At 41.2% G+C, this 17,670-nt stretch overlaps 1 protein-coding gene across 5 annotated transcripts in view; it reads right to left on the bottom strand.

Annotated features, from left to right (window-relative positions):
• Window positions 1-17,670, bottom strand: part of VRK2 (VRK serine/threonine kinase 2) — a 66,254-nt gene that overhangs the window by 24,258 nt on the left and 24,326 nt on the right. For all 5 annotated transcript variants that reach the window (XM_027822264.3, XM_037895967.2, XM_043543878.1 and 2 more), the window contains one exon: window positions 10,140-10,272. In XM_027822264.3, the coding sequence (XP_027678065.2) occupies window positions 10,140-10,272 (133 nt within the window). The remainder of the gene's footprint in view (window positions 1-10,139; window positions 10,273-17,670) is intronic.

Raw genomic sequence — 17,670 nt, 5'->3', positions numbered from 1 at the left:
TGAAGTCACGGGAGTGAAATCAGAGTCAGGCCCTTAGAATATATTCTCAACTCAACATGTAGGGACAGTGCTGGAAAATTTACTCTAACAGAGTAGCATAACTGAAGCAACTCACACTGAGATGAGACTGTATTATGCTTCTGTGTATGTAACACATTTTGCAGTTAGTTGAGACCTAATATGAATTTGGATTACTATTTCAAAACGGAAAGTAAATTATATCATACCAGCCATTTTTATGGTCTTGAACCTCCAACATTCCCAAGAATTCATCTTAAAGACATCTGCTAACCAGAATTCATGTGTGGAACTCTCCAGCAACATAAAATGAGAGTTTTCCACTATGCCCTCATTTTGCTAACTATTTCTCCTTCCACTCAGAGTGAGCTAGAAGGCTGATCAAAGACAGAGATAATGTGTTTTTCTATGACATTTTCACTACTACTATCACATTATAAATTTCATCATTAGTCTTTAGATTGTAAGCTCTTCAAGGCAAGGATTGTTTTATAAGTTTGTACAGTGTCTTACACAATGGGACCACCAATCCTAACCGGAGTTTCTAGGGTCTACCATAATATAAATAATAATAGTGTTTTTTCATGACACAAAGCCTATAAAGAAAAAAAGTGTGTCAAACTGACTGTGGAGTTAGAAATATAATTTTAAAAAGATATTACCCTATGGAGTTATATCTTATGAGATGAGTGTTGTCATCTGTAGAGCACTATAAAGTAACAGAACAGTTCAGCTTGGGGTTGAGAATAAGACAAAGAAGATAAACGAGACTGAAATATGAGACTCGATAAAATTAATGGCTGACATATTTCCAAGGAACATAATGAAGTACTGCCTCATTGAGGGTATGGTCAGCCTGAGGAATTTACTGCAGCAGGAGGGCAGACTCAAATATGGTGCATTGTTTTTTAAAAGAAGGCTGGATAGTTTTAAACAACACTTGTGGGCAGCGTACACAAATTTAGCAGAGGGTTATACACAGAACTCTGTGAACAGCAGATTTTTCAGCTTGCTAGCAGTTCTGAGGGTGGAACGGGAGGGAGAAGCGTTCTGGGTCAAGCTGACACTGACATTTTTCAAAATTTTCAGCAAATCAAAAAGTAATTGATTTGGATAGAACAAAAACAAAACACTTTCAATTTAGGGCATTTTAACCTCTCTCTTTTTTTTTTTTTTAATAAAAGCAAAGGAAATCTGGAAACAAATGGCTAGATTTGCAAAATCAGGGTGGTGGTGATCCCCCTTATACCAATAGCCCAGAGGTTAGGGCACTGACTTGGGGGGCGGGGGCACCCGACTGCAGCCCCTGTTCCAATGAACAATTATTAATACAAAGTGGAACAGCTGCCAAATAAGAGACAGAGACACAGAGAGAGAGAGAGAGAGAAAAAAAAAAACACACACACGCCACCCACACCCCAAGCCAGTGTATCCTATAGCCTGGTGTTTAGGGCACTAACCTGGCAGGGGCGATACCTAAGTTCAAGGCCCTGCTCCAGAACAGGGATTTGAACCTTGGGCACTCACATCCCAACCAAGTGCCCTAACTAATAGACTTGGGTGTAAGAAAAGGGGTGGTACTTGAACTGACAGAGCAACAGTTCATAGATTCCAAAATAGTTCCGTTTGAACTAGACAACATCTTTCAAAAGAACATCCAATCTTCATTTCAAAATTGCCCGTGATGGAGAATCTACTACAAACCTCGGCAAATTGTTCCAATGGTTAACCACTTTCACTATTACGAAAATTAGGCCTTATTTCCAGTCTAAATTTGACCATGTAGGTATTTTGTTCAAGTCGCTCCTTAACTTTCTCTTTGTTAAACTAACAAGACTGAGCTCCTTGTGTCTATCACTATAACACAGGTTTTCTAATCCTTTCTGATCTCATGGCTCTGCACCTTCTCCAATTTATCAACATCCTTCATGAACTGTGGGCACAAGAACTGGACACAGTATTCCAGCATCAGTCACACCAGTGCAAAATACAGCAGTAAAATAACCTCTACTCCTACTCAGTATTCCCCCATTAATGCATCCAAGGATTGCAGGATCGTCAGGTTGAGTATGGCAAATCCAATGTTAATAGACAAGAATAGGGGGATGAGAGGGTAACAAGAAAAGAGAAGAGAATCCAGAGAATTTGACTTTGGGTTTTGGTAATGCATGATTTCCCCTAGGCATGGAGCTTAAGGGAGTTGTAGTGCATTTGCGGGCCTATTGGTCCTTCAAAGGAAGGTGTTAGTCTAATTAGAAATGCCAATTTCAGAACTCCTTTTCCTCCTCCCTGCCATAGCCACAGTTAATTGCACAGTTTTCTCTCACTTGCACTGCTCTGACTTCCTGCTCCCTGGCCTCCTCTCCTGTCTATCCAATGTTCAGTAGCTCAGAATTACTTCTACTCTCCAGTAAAGCTCTGTCTTGCTTACACTTCATCTCACCCCCTCGCACTGCCCAGTCATTTCACCTTGTTCCTCCCTTTGACTCCTCTTCCTACACTTGGTTGCACATCTCTTTTCCTAGTGTTCTCTATACCTAAAATGACATTGTTCTGTGCCTACCACATTCACTTTTACACTGCAAGTCACTCCTTGAAATCTACCCTGGACTTTGACTCCTGGGCTGCCTGCTATTGCTCAATCTCTCCTTACAAATATTAGACTTTACTTGATTCACTTGCTATACTATGCCCCACATCTTTTATTTTAACCTCACTCCCCCTTCCTCAACATCCTGTTTCATGTTCTATATTTGTCTTATTGAAAATGAAAACTCTTTGAGGCAGGGGCCATATGTTTATGTCTTTTAATCTCTTAAGTGCTATCCAAAGCTATAGTGATTATTTATATTATATACACACCACATGTGTTTTTGTTAAACTACATAAGCACTATCCAAAGTTATAGTGCCAAACACATGCCCACAGCATATAGAATTATATATGTATGTATACACATAAGGCACTGTAACTTTGATGGCACTTATGCAGTTTATTAATAAAAACAAAACACCACAACAACACACACAAAAACTGCTAGAAAAAGTACACAGCAAGGAAAGTTTGTCAGCAGTGCCAGAATTTTTAGTGAAAGCAGTAATGAAACCTACAGTGTTGGCCCCAGATTTTGTGGGTAGCATGTAAATTTCCCCACTGCCCGTCAATAGTCTGATGATATGAATATCATCTCACTTATGATGGAGTGCAGAATAGACGACTCGTGCTTCCTGATACGGGGTCTGGGGGGAGAGGATGGGGGACCACACGCTATGTAAAGGGGAGGACACGTGATTGCAGCCAATCCTGCTGGCTCCTGGGAGGCTGGGGTCAGAGGAGTGGGGAGCACGTGTCCCTGGGCCTCGCTGAGGCCACGCCTAGCCCAGGGAAACTCACAGCACCAGTGTCTCCCTGGAATTTGTGGACACCTCAGTAGGGGAGGCATGGGCAATGCCACTACCTTCGGCTAAGCAGATGCCAGGGAACCTGCTCTCAGCACCTTCCCCAGTATGCCCCGCCCTGAACCCAGCCTGGGGCCGTTGTGCTTTCCCCACCTCACCAGAGTTGCCTGGGGACGGGGGCCCTCTATCTTTCTCCCACTGGGACACCCCCCACCCCCCGACACCTTTGGCCACTCTCCCTGGCAGCTGGGGAGCGAGAAGGAGCCATTTCTCATGCTGGCTGAAGCAGGCTGCTCCGGGCCACTGTTCTGTGCAGCACGGCAGCTGCCTGAGAGAGCCTGGCTGGGGAGGTGATAGCGGCTCGCCCCTCTACTCCCGTCCCAGGCCTGACTGCCAGGGACAGGGGCTGAGTAAGCTGGAAACATGCCAGGGGCTCACTTGGCCCCTATCCCCAGCAGCCAGGCCTGGGTGGGGAGCAGAGGGGACGAGTTGCTGGGGTCTCCCCAGCCGGACTTTCACAGGCAGCCACCACACTGCACAGAGCAGAGATCCAGAGAGGCTGGCATGATAAGCGGGTGGTCCTGCCCCTTCCACTCCCTGCCTGGGCCTGGCTGCCAGGGATAGGGACTGAGCATGCCAGGGGGCAAGCACAGTGAGAAAAGGGAGCCTCTCCCTCTCCCTCTCCTCCCCAACCCCCTCAGGCCAAGCAGAAATTTTTTTGGGGGGTGGGGGGGGGCACTTGACCCCACATGCATCGCATACGGAGTGCAGTAAAATCTGGTATGTCTAAAAGTAGAAATAATTAACAGCATGTTATTTGGCTTGTGGCAGCATAAACACTGAATGCTGATAACTTGTTGCCATGTATTGTTACCTTAATACTTTTAAAGAAACAGGTTTTATTTTTTGATTCTCCAAACTAGTAGGGGACCTAAATCTTCTGTAAACTTGACAAAACCCATAAAGAGTACATTTTTATTTACTGATTTTTTAGGTTTAGAATGCACCCATTATGTAATTCCTAGGAACACAAACAAATTACAACAATTCATTTACCAGCATTAATAAAAATAAGGCTCATCACTAACCAGTCATACACAGACCACAAATAAACTAAATACCTATACAGAGTCAACTTCCTCAAGCAAACGCCTGAGAAAACAGATGACTTGAACCTGTAGGGAGTAGTGCAATAGACACTGTCTCTGTCAGACCAGTGGAGAAAGCAAAAAGTAGCCCCAAGGGCCATTCACTAGGAACAACACAGTGCCAGCTCCCTAATATGTGAACTTAGGGAGCACGCATTCTAACTGACTTCAAGCAGGATGAATGGCAATAACCCAATCTGAAGGACACAAAGGCATGGATAACCCTGGCAAGGCCCACATCAGAGATAGTTACAGCTGCCATACCAGACACAGATTATACAAGACACTTTTCGCAGTGATGCCATATAAGAATCCAGAAGTAAAAAGCACTGAGAAACTGCAAAAATTTGACAACTGGGTATAACTGGGGGCAGGTACCACCTTTTGCTGTAGGCTCTGGGTATCCTGAACCTATCACAACATCATCTGTCTGCACCATCCTTCCTATTTCATATGTTTTTAATCATTCTAGGTGCTTGAGTGAAGATACATTAAAGAAAAGCTTTGTTAAACTAATAACATATTTAGAGGTGTCTCTCTGCCACTGAAAAAAGGGAAAGTAATTAATATTAATTATGTAAAGTGTTGGCTTGAAAAAGGCAAAGAATCAGGAGAACGATCCTGAAATTCACTGTACGCACACAAATATACATTGGAGGGAATTTAACTTAGACAGTTCATACTCTTATGTTCATCTATGATGGCAAATTAAAACTGGTCTTACACACTCAATGCACAGGTCTGGAGTATTTAAAAAAAGCTCAATATGTTAAGCGCAGTATATCTCCAGAGAAATTAGGTATTGACTGCATGCCTCAGTGAGTAGAAAATCTACAAAAATCCATATGATACATTGATCCAAATGTTACTTTTTAACAATTCTAACTATGTAACAAATTTTTAAAACATACATTTCATGCAGATATAATTCACTTTAATTATCAAGTAACAAGAATGTAATTCTATTTATACAGCATGGACTTTCAAAATGAATGCAAGACTATGTTCAATATGGTTCACTCAAATTCTATGCAAAACTAAAACACTACAGTCTAATTTGGGGAATAATCTCCAATTTAAAAAAGCCATCCTCTAACCTCTCTTTCTTACAACACCAGAGCAAACAAGTAGCCAGGAAGACTGAAGTCTGTCAAGTTAGTTAGAAACTAGGCCAGAAGCTCAAATGAAAATTAAGCACATAGCAACTCATGTTCCATACTGAATGATATTGACGGGAAGGGCAGATCTTAGGCTCACAAAAGATGGTCACAAAAATGCAGACTAGTAATGGAAACTGATACCATGGAATCATTGTTTTGGTGTCCAATGCTAAATAACTTCCAGGATCTCAGTACGATTCCCAGTGGATAACATCACAACAGCCACCATAACTGGGAAACTTAACGAAGAGTACATGGAATGAATGTGCATGAGGCTGGATTACTCTCTCTATCCTACCTGTGATAGCAATGTTCATTTAAGTTAGTGGGAAGCTTGCAATGAAACTGCGTGGTGCTTTCTTTGTGGAAAGGGGCAAATCAGTTTCAAGAGGCACTTTCAAAAGCCACAAATTGATATTTTTTGGAAGTCTAAGCCAGACATCTCAATCAAACCACTGCACACTTTTGTATAGCTAATTCATAAATAAGAAAGAGTGGAAGTTTGAAGGTTTCCATTTGTCTAACTCAATATAACATGTTCTACCACTCAGGTAGAACAACACATAAAAAAGCCTTAATAAATATTTTTGTTGTTGAAATATTTGACTTTTAAAATACTTTGGTATGGTACATATAGTCAGAAAAGCCCTTTGGAAAAAATCATATATACATACATGCATATATATAAAAATTAAAAATCAACTATGTTCAAAGAACAACATTAAGGCTGTACGTCAAGCATGCAAAAGTTAGGAAAAGCCAGAATCATGGTTGCCTGTGCAACCTTAATTTGTCCTCCTTCTACATACGCATTATGATATCATCTAACTACTCACCACATACTGCTTTTTCCACAAGAGCCCTGCCTCATTCCCTGCACTGGACAGTGTGTGCTCCAGGTGAATGAGGGTTGTGAATGAGGATGTTGTCTGTAAGCCCTATGCCCCATTTGTTTCTGAAGTGGAAGTTTTGTAGTGAATGAGGTAGAGGACTGCAGGAAGAGTAAGGATGGTGTCGTGCTTAAGACAGTTGAATGCCACCATAGATAACAGGATTCTATCCCTGCCTTTGCCACACTACTGGACAAGCCACTTAAACTAAGCTTTTCACAGGAGCTGCTAATTTTGTGTTCCTCATTTTCTAGGTGCCCAATTTGAGACACCGGGGATCAGATTTGCAGACATGCTGACAACTGCAGCTCAAATCAATGAAAGCTGTGCATAAAAATGTGCTATAAAATGTTATGGAATGCTAAATTCCCTGAAAAAAAAATCAAGCTCTGGTTGTCTCAAGTTGGGCACCCAAAATCAGTGGACACTTGAAAATTCTGGCCTTAATCTCTCTCTGCTTCAGTTTCTGATTTTAAAAAGGGGATAATATTTCCCTATTTCACAGGCACGTCAGGAAAATACTCATTTCTTTAATGTTTGTGAATCACTCAGATTCTAAGGAATGTAATACTTCTGTATTCAGAGCACAGTTTGAAAAGTGTGCAGGATATATGGCATGGGAGCACATACTGAACAATGAAGGTAAAAAGAAATACTGCACAGCTGCCCATTCAGTGAGCACCACCCATCCTATGCACTGAATGAGGCTGGGGGTTCTGTTGAAAAAAATAGTATGTGATCATGTAATTAAAGACCGTGTCATGGCAAATGCACAAAGGGGCCGAATTAAGGATGCACAGACCACCATAAATTTGGCATCTTCTATCTTTCAAGTGTTTGATTTTGCAACCTTAATGTTTTTAAGATGGGCTTTTTAGTTGTTTTATTTTTAATGTGATATATGTGTGTCTGCATGTGTATATAGATATAGTGGGTACGCTCCCCCTCCCCCAGCTCAACGGCAGCCCAGATCCATTGATGCAATCACATTAGAGACCCCCCTTAGCAGCGGGTGCCTTCACAACCCCCTTGGAAAAGATAACACGGTCCCAGTCCATATTAACTTCCATGGGAAATGTGTAGGGTTGGAGGGGAGATGTGCCCTCTGATGTTGCCTGGATTCTGCTCCCTTCTCCACATGGAACTCAGACCTGCAGCATGTGCTCTGCGGGTTCTAAGAGACGGAATTTGCCATACGGGTCTTTTCTTACTACATGCAGTTGGAAGTGGAAAAGTCCAAGTCCTTCACAACAACTAGCTGCCCCAAGTGAATCCTCAACTGGTGTAAATCCTGAGAGATCCATTTTTTATAGCAGTTCAGGGTCTGGCCCCCTATCCCTATACTGTCTGGTGTCAGGCCCTGTAGATTTTTCTCTTGGGGCAAACTCTGCCCCTCACACATGACACTGAGACGAAATGGCAGTGAAGGGGTATTTGTGGGGAGTTCCTTTTCCACAGCCCTGCCCATCTTACCCACCACCACTGTGGCTTTTGATTTTACCACAGAAGGGGATGATCTGACCTCTAATTTTGCTGGGTGAGGAACGAAGAATTCACCCACTTACACCCAACCACAACCACCCTGTTCAAAAGGGGGAGGGAAATAAAAGATGCATCCCCTCCCTAGTACCAAGACTCTCAACTGCCTCCTGTTCACCAGAAAACTAAACCAACTGCTATGCCTGCCCACGTGCTCAGTCCCAACTGCCACAACCTCCAGTTTCTCCCTTCAACAACACTCACACAGATCTCCAAGGGACAGTTTTCAGAGTGGTGCTCGTGCATCTAGTCACACAGCTCACAGTAACAGAGTCAGGAAGGGACTGGAGAATATGTCCTCTTCACCACAGAATGTTTTCAGTAGGTGAAGCTGTGCAATTGTCTGAGCAGCATATACTTGACAGTCTTATTTCATTTTTCCTAATGACCAGTGTTAAATGACTGCAGGTTTTAACAGCGCTGGCAAATTATCAAGACCCTCTACATTACATGGTCAATGGTCCTTTTAATAGAAAAAGCAATAATATACAGTTGTTTGTGCCAACTAAAACTCATTAGAAAGTATTAGTTTAAGGTAACAGTTCAGCAGAATTAACAAGCACAAATTTCTACAGTTATCGTTTGAGACACTGTGGTCCTACCATAGCTAGCCACAGACAGCCAGTCCATTCTTTCAGGTTTAGAAAATTTGAGGGGGTGGAAATACTTAACAAAAATATTGTTTTGCAGCAAGAGTCAAAGTTTTTCAATAATCACCATTTTTCACTAGCATAACATTAGAATTGACTTTTTGTCTTGCTGACATAGCAACTAAGAAAGTTGTGTTGCATTGACCATATTGATTGTGAACAATGCAGCCATCATTGGGACTCTGCAACATATATTTTCAATATTGACCTCCCACTCCCTTTTTCCATGGCTCTGTGGGTCTGCTATTGAATTTGGACTGCAGTATAATAAACAGCTAAGGTTTAATTAATGGTAAATGAATACAAGACATAGGTTATGACTTTAACTAATTAGGGAATTGTTGAATTAAGTCTGCCTTGGAATGCAAGGCAGTACAATCAATATCCAATAAAAGGACTATGTATGTAATTTACCTGCAAATGTGTTTCCAATACCATCAAATTGAGTTTAAATAAGTAAGATATATGAAAGGCTACTGGAAAAGATTTCAAAAAGTTAACACTTTGTAGCTTTAAAAAAGGATTCTCTCTCTGTAGGAGGATGTCTCGAAATGGTCTGACACACAGACTGAAAAACAGGTGTAGATCTGCATAAAGGCATATTTATCAGGCCACAGAAATTCTTCTTAGGTAATGTGAAACTGCCAAACATCTCCCGCATCTCTACGTTCTAGAGCAGGGATTCTCAAACTTCATTGCACCGCGACCCAGTTCTGACAACAAAAATTACTACACAGCCCCAGGACAGGGGCCCAAAGCCGAAGCCCGAGCCCCGCCACACCAGGCTCGTGGAGGGAGGCATCAAAGCTGAAGCCCAGGGGATCCAGCCCCAGGTGGGGGGCCTGTAACTGAGCCCCTTCGCCCAGGGCTGAAGCTCTTGGGCTTCAGCCCCGGGCAGTGGGGCTCAGGCTATGGCTTCAGCCCGAGGCCCCGCAATTCTAACACCAATCCTGGTGATCCCATTAAAATGGGACTGAGACCCACTTTGGGGTCCCAACCACAGTTTGAGAACTGCTGTTCTGGAGCATGAACAAAACAAACCACTATACGATAGTATTATCAATATAAGCTAATGACCAAGTTTAAAGGCAAGTTTCTTTTGTAGCTTCTTCTCCCATCTTCCAGCCTACCTCACCCATTATTCTCTAAGTGTTAACACATTCCCCTTTCCCTTCACTAGAAGCAACATTCCCTGCTGTGACAGGAGCTCACCACATAAGAGCTTCTTCTGATCAACCATCACCAATACCCACCACCGCTCCGTAACATACTCCAGTTCACACAGCCTGATTACTTATTCTGTAATCACTCTTCTGAAATAAAAGAAGAAACCTACCTACTCCCTTGTGGGCATCTAAGCTGGTAAACTCTATTGTCCCATTATGGCCCTTTCTAGGATTTTCCTTATACTGTTTGTGGTTCCCATTGGGACAATATCGGTAGGAAAGTCCATAATCTGCAAGATAAACCTGGAAGAGATGAACAGACAAATGAGTAATGCTTTTGTCCTTTGAAAGTATAACCTTTATAATTAAGTCTTAAGAAACGGATAGGTTAAGGACAGTCTTAGATCTACGTTTTATTAAACCAAATGGTGTCTCAGGATAAAATATGTACAACTGGGTGCTGTAACCGCCGCCCTCTCTATTTAAATCCTTCTTCTACCATGCGCTTATCTTATTTCAAAGTCGAGTAGGATTTCCGTCTTTTTATTTTGTTCTTAAGTTCTTTTCTCTCCAGTTCGTCATCTAAGCATCATAAACCACAATACATCTTATCTGTCCTCATGCAGCTTAAGGGGACCCCTTCCTCTCCTTCCTAAAAACACACACACCAGATCAAATCTTTCAACAATTAAGATTTATTATACAAGTTCATAATGGCGAGGACTATAAAAGTGTAGAAAAAGAGTGAAAGTCACCCAGTTTCTCTAAAACACAAAATCCCAGTTTGCATATAGAATTTATCATGGTATTGCCAGTCATTAGACTGGTAGTAGCCACATCATCATCATCACCACCACCACCGCTGGTAACTCAGTACCAGAAACAGTTTTTTAAACAGAATGTAGAAATTTTAAGACAGAAAGCAATCAGAAAAAAATGTTCCTCGGTTATGTTGAAATATTTACGTTGAAAATTTTTAAAAAGTTTTACAAGCACAGAATCAAACTGTATTCAGAGTTACATTGGGGCAGACCCAATGGGGTTCAAACGAGTTGCATCGGTTATAACAAAGAACAGATTTTGGCCTCCACTGTGAACTCCAGGAAGAGTTCATTTATTATGACATTTATCTTCAAATACAAGACTAGCACATTCTTCAAGATTTGTGGCTATATGCACCCAAGTACCCAAAGAGAGTACATACCCGCAAGGGGCTGAATACTGTACGTGATATGTACTTTAAAAAAAAAAATTCTTAATGCTTATCCATTTCAGCGAATATTAATAATAGAGCAGACTGAAGATAGAACTACTGTAGCAAGCCTCACATTTTACAGCAATCTCTATTAAGCAGTATTGTTTAATGGTTAGACCAGCAGACAGTCAGGAGAACTGTGTTCTGTTCTCAGCTCTGCTACAGTCAGTGTCACTCTCAGCAAGTAATTTGACTTCACTGTGCCTCAGTTTCCCCATCTGTGTAATGCAGGTAAGACTGCAGAAAATGTCTATTCTATTACTTATATACTTTAGACTAAGGTTGGTTTTGTGGTACATCATTTTCACATGCTTGCCTGACCTTTGCCCTTCACCTATTACTAGAACTAGTCAACCTAAATTACGTTGTGTAAATATTCGTAGTGCTTCTTACCATGTAATATGCTGCACGTTCACAGAAGACAGGTAGTACAGGCCAGATCCAAAACCCATTGAAGTCAATGTACAGACTCTCTAAATAGGTAGTATAATGTAAGAATACAAGAAACTAGTTTTCTTATTATAATCTTTACTAGCTTTTGTTTTCCATTTAGTTTTAATAGGAAAAAGTTTATCTGGTAACAGAAGAGTTCTCTGTGCTTTAAATTTAATTATATCGTTGTTGGTGGGTTTCACTCCTTCCCACATCCCTCCACAGGAAAAAACCACGACCACTATTTTGTAACACATGCTGTTAAATGACTGATTCCTGTTTGTGCTCCAGGCAGCTTCAGATTTTGGGCTGTTGGCGTCATGGTTTTACAGTTTCTGCTGTAGGATCTGTGCTTATTTGGAGCGTGTAAGCTGGGATGCAGCACTCTCTTCCTGCAGGGTGATGCGTTTAAGATTACTGAGTATGTTTTTCACCTGACGGACTGTACAAACTGTGATACAAGATTAAAGACTGTAGGCACCATTAGGAAATCTGGGACAAGGCGCAAGCTTTGCTGGGTTGACCCAGAGATTTTCTCCCATGTTCTCCAGTGTATTCTAGACGCTCTGGTACCCACCCTAATTGAGCCTGAAGTCAATAATGCACTGAGTCAGTGTGGCAGGGAACTGATTTAAACTACCATATCATCAAGCTTAGTGGTGTGGAGGGGAGCCTTCCCCATATGGTGTGGGCTGTGGTGGAAAGATGCTGTACAGTATGTTCTTCCCTGGCTAAGTAGCAGCATTTGGATTTTGCTTGACTGTAGGGTCTTTGGCAGGGATAGCTGGGCAGGTATAGATAAAATGACACCAAACTGAACCAGACCCCTAAAAAGCATGGCCAAGTTTTATATTAAATTTAACAGGTTTTTAGCATGTTAGAGAAACAACAGAGCAGCATGAGTGAAGGACATCAAGGCATCTCCACACTTCCTGCCCTGCTGGAACCACAGGATATGTCTACGTTGCACTTAAACACACGTTTGGCCCATGTCATTTGACTCTGGCTTGCAGGACTCAGACTGCAGGGCTGTAAAACTGTAGTGCACAGAATCAGGCTTAGGCTGGAGCCAAGGCTCTGGGACCCCTACAGCCCAACCCCAAACATCTACACTACAATCTTACAGCCTGAGCCCCGCAAGTCCAAGTCAGCTGACACAGGCGGGCTGCACGTGTGTAATTACAGTGTAGAGATACCCACAGAGAGCTGGTGAACTCATAAGTAAGCCTGTTTTCAAAAGACACCCAAATGTCATGAAAAGTATCTCAACTCTGGGATACTTAGTAAACCAAACATTTAAGTTCACTCATCATTAGTGTGGTTGCCCAGTCTAGTTCTAAATGACTCCAGGGAGGAGGCTTCCACCACCTTCCTTGGAGGACTCCTACAACTTTCACTATCAGCAGGTTTTCCCATGATCATGGGATTGATCCCATACCAGTGAAGTCAGTAGCAAAACTCCCTTTGATTGCAATGGAGATAGGATTTCACCCTGGAAGTTTTATCACCAACTTCAGTGAAAGCAGGAGCAGGCCCATGTAGTCTAAATGATCCTTTTCTTAATTTAATCTCATTAGCTGCAATTACACCCCCTTTCCCATGCTAAATAACCCCTCTTCCAACTCGGTTTTCAGCTTTTGATATTGCAGATCAGGGTATCCTTTGAACTCACTACATACATTGGTGGGGTTTTTAATTAAATGTTTTTCATTATAGGAAGGGGAGAAAAAGCCACTGACTGTAACAAAGAAAAATAAATACAAAAGTACAACTTTTAGCCCATACTCACCATGTCATAAAATAACAATTAACATCTGTTCACTGCTTTACGTTGCAAGAACCAAAGAAAACAGGAACAAGCCATAGGAAATGAGAAAAAGAGAATATGTAGGACAGTATGTCAGACTGAAGAAATACCATGGAAAGCTAGGAAGCTGTTTCTAGACAGCCAATCTGTTTGTTTGGCAAGGGGTTGAACTTGGTTGGTTTTGTTTAGTTTTTGTTTTATTTTTCATGTAATTATGTACTGGACCCAGCAGTTCTTACTTAATTTCATGCATAAGTGTGCCTATCACACACGCAAATACCAGATATGCATGCACAGATAAGGCCAGTTATGTGCCTAACAGACGTAGGTGCTCATTTGTATGCATGAAACCTGATCATAATGCTTATATTTAAATACTTTAAACAAATGTTAAACAACAAAATAAACAGGGAACTTATGCTACCCTAGACCAATTAGTTAGGATATTCCACGGCGTTCTCTTTTAGACTTGTGATGGGGTATACCAACCCCACTCTGGGCTAGAATGAGTTAATAAGAGCCTATAGGCCTTGCCCTGCTACACCTACTAAAGGGGTCAAGCCTGGAGGGAAGAGTTAAAAGGGCTGGAGCTGACCAGGAAGGAGAGCAGCTCACTGGCTCTCAGTCAATTCTGAACAGAGCTAGGGGGAAAAGGAGTATAACAAGACAAGGGTAGAGATGTAGGTAGGGACAGAGCTGCAGAGAGGCTTGAAGGGTGGTGGTGGTGGGGAAGGATGAATATTAAGAAAAGATAAACCATTAGAGAGAGATCGGAGAAGGGGATGGAGGGAAACAGTCAGAACAGAAGGTCAGGAAGGTAATCTTCGCAGCAAAGAGGCGTGAGGAAGGAGAGCTGGAAGAGATCAGAAAGGAAGAGGCTGAGAAGTGATAAGAGTACAGGGGAAGTGTTGTGTTGAAGCATATAATTTTGAGGGGAGGGAAGATACAAGGTTTGCTAAACTTTGAATCTTGCTGAACTGTAGTGGGTAAAAGGAGACAAAAACATCATCTCGACTTGTATACGTTTTTATATAAACAGCCAAGTGCCAGCTGGACTGAGTTTCGTTAGAGTGTAATGACCCCCAAGTACTCATGAGGTCACTGGTGTACCTAACAATGAACCAGGAATACGGAGAAACAGAAAGAAATGGCTATATCTGGGCATCAGACACTACTTTAGCTTGAACAAATGGACAAGGGCTGTGTTGGCTGACCATTCCTCTGGGCATTAAGAGAGGAGCACAGTAAAACCATTAGCATCTTCATGATCCCAGATGTTCTGGAAGTCCCTCCACTAATGATGACCTTGTCTCATCAAGGGGGAAATCTTTGATACATCCAGGACACAACTAGACCAGTAAGAATGTCAAGCCATTGCTATCAGATCAGCTGAGTCTGAAGCAATTTTTGGGATATGAGGTTTAAATTTTCTGCTCCCCTTCCTTGTGTGTCACTTCATCCCCATTCTATTTCCTATCTCTTTCCTCTTGGCTTCTGTATAACCGATTCCAATTAACACTTGGAATTAACTGAACTCCATGATATCAAAGCTATAATCAGCAAGACAGACCAAGACAGTGTATATAGCCTTGCCCCAATGTGCTGAAAAGACTGGTGGAAGGAATCATGCCAACCTCAGGTCACCCCAGATCAGGGAAGTAAGTGAAAGTTCAAAGGTTAAAGCTCAAATTTTTACAGCTAACCTGTCTGCGCACTGTATCTTGCCTGTAACACATGGGATGAAGGAAGCAACAGAGACAGAGATTTCCTTTTTCTGTCATATGTTGTTGTGTGAGTTTGTGGTGTTTGCTTAAAGAGCAGGAATAATCTTAACAACTGCCAACTCAAAATCTAGCAGTGGATTGATTTTTCCCCCCCTCCTACAAAGACTGCACCATATCTTGCCAATACCAAAAATCAGCACTTATCTCTGAAGGATTTTATTCACTGTAAATGAAAGGAAAGGGAATTTTCCCAGACTCAATAACCACTTAACTTTGGAAATCCAAATATTTTAAATTTTCTATTATTAATTTTCTGTTATTAATTAATTAATCAGCAGATGAGAAGATTTCTATGCTTTGGATGGCAAGGGAAAGCAGGCTGTAACACAATCTACAGTTAACTTTTCAATATTGTAACAGTAACGTGAGGATTCTAGTAACACTTTTAAGCCACAAACTCTATCATTACCAGAGAGGGGAAGTATTTTGGAGAAAAAATTGATTAGGGAGGGCTCCGAAGAGTACTGCCAACTCTAAGCATTCAAAAACCATAAGTCAGGAACCAGAAGTCATGAGATTGGCTTAAACATAATGAGATTTTAAAAAGCATGTTTGGGGTTCTTGTGTTAGAATATGTAAGGATCATGTTTGCAAGGTTTCTTCAGTAGCTACCTGGGCTAGGAACTTTTTTTAATTTAAGATTCTCAAGTAAAAACCTCATTCCAGCAGATGGGGCTTTAAGAAAAAAAAACAAATACTGCGATACTTGCAATACAATCTTGAGAGTTGGCAAGGCTGCATATATGAAATGTATGGATGCCTGCCCCAGTAATCCATAAAAATAATGGTAAAACTAAAGTGTTTTAAACAGACACCCTCCCAGGGCTTGTTTTACTTAAATCAATCTCTCTTTGATTTTAAAGTGTTTGTTTAATGGCAGTCAATCAGCTGTCCCTTTTAATAGCACCAGGATTTGAGGAGGTTAATTAATTCAGTTTTGTCATTTGGGGTCTATATTAATAATGCTCACTCTGCATTACCGCCTGAAAAGCTATTGCCGTGAAGTGAATTGTCTTTAGACACTGAACAATACTGAAATATTTCAGAGTAGCAGCCGTGTTAGTCTGTATCCGCAAAAAGAAAAGGAGTACTTGTGGCACCTTAGAGACTAACAAATTTATTTGAGCATAAGCTTTCGTGAGCTACAGAAATGCAAGATCTTGTGTAATGACCCTTTTAAAATAAAAACAGGAAAGATTCCCACTAAAAGTACTATAATGCAGAACAGCAGAACTTTCCAAAATGGAATTTGGGGAACGAGAATGAAACAGGCTAGGCTTTCTCAGTACAAAGTTATACATTTAAAAGGTTCTCATAATACTGTAATAAGCTAAAGAATAAATATTGGAACTGTGTATGCAGATATGCATGCCAAATATGCATCCATAAATCCTAATAATTGCATGTTCAATGACAAATGTAAATAATGGCTGTAAATGTACATGCACAGTTCTGAAAGTACAGACCTGTCTAGGTCTCTGAACATAACACGGAATAAGAAAATAAACTTTTTTAAAACTGATATCATGTCTCCTAACATTACTGTACTTACTGGCCTGCCTAATGTGATTTTTAAATAAATTTGTTTTACACATAAGTGACAATGCATCTTGACTGATATTGACAAAAATGGATTAATTTGGATTTTTAAAAAGACCTTAAATCTTAAAATTGTGACACATTAACCCCCCTTCCATAACAAAAACAAATCCCAAGCAGTAATTATTCGGTAGCAAAGCCTCCCACGTGCTTCAAGCATGGAGCTAGAAGTCAGTCAATAAGAGTTCTATTCCTGATTGTGCCTATTCCTGACTTGCCATTAGCCTAGCACTTAACAACCCTGTGTTTCAGTTCCGTCAATTTAAAAACAGGGATAACGTCACCTACCTTTTTTAACACACTGCGAAGGTTGGATGAAATTCCATCCTCAGCATAAAAGAGCTAGAGTCAAATTTCATATGAACGGTGCCGGGAGATTCATGTAGGATTATCAAATTAAGAATAAAACAGTACTACTAATGGTGTTACAAAACATGTGACGCGGGGTGAAATATCACCGTCTTCCTTTTTTGTCAATGGAGCTGCCATATAAAATCTCATGATGTATTGCTTTGTTAGTTGGATAATAAATTTGGATCACCAGCATATTAGAAAGCTGACTTAATTAGGCCCAGAACTCAGTGATGCTATTGTTAGTGCAAAAAGCAATAAACTACTGTGTGAAACACAAGGCCTGATCCTGTATGGCCCCTGAGCAGTGAACTCTTACTGACATGAGTTCAAGTTGTGGAAGCAGACAGCTTTCAGGATCAGGCCGCTGGTGATGATTCCAGGTGAAGGATTATTCAGTTATGTGGTGTATGTACAGCTGCTCATTTGAAAAGGTTAGATATAATGCTGTCAAGATGTTACTCTCTGTTCTC

The sequence above is a fragment of the Chelonia mydas genome, chromosome 3, assembly GCF_015237465.2.
Source record: "Chelonia mydas isolate rCheMyd1 chromosome 3, rCheMyd1.pri.v2, whole genome shotgun sequence".
NCBI classification, from domain to species: Eukaryota; Metazoa; Chordata; order Testudines; family Cheloniidae; genus Chelonia; species Chelonia mydas.
This window is presented reverse-complemented; position numbering and strand designations above follow the sequence as displayed.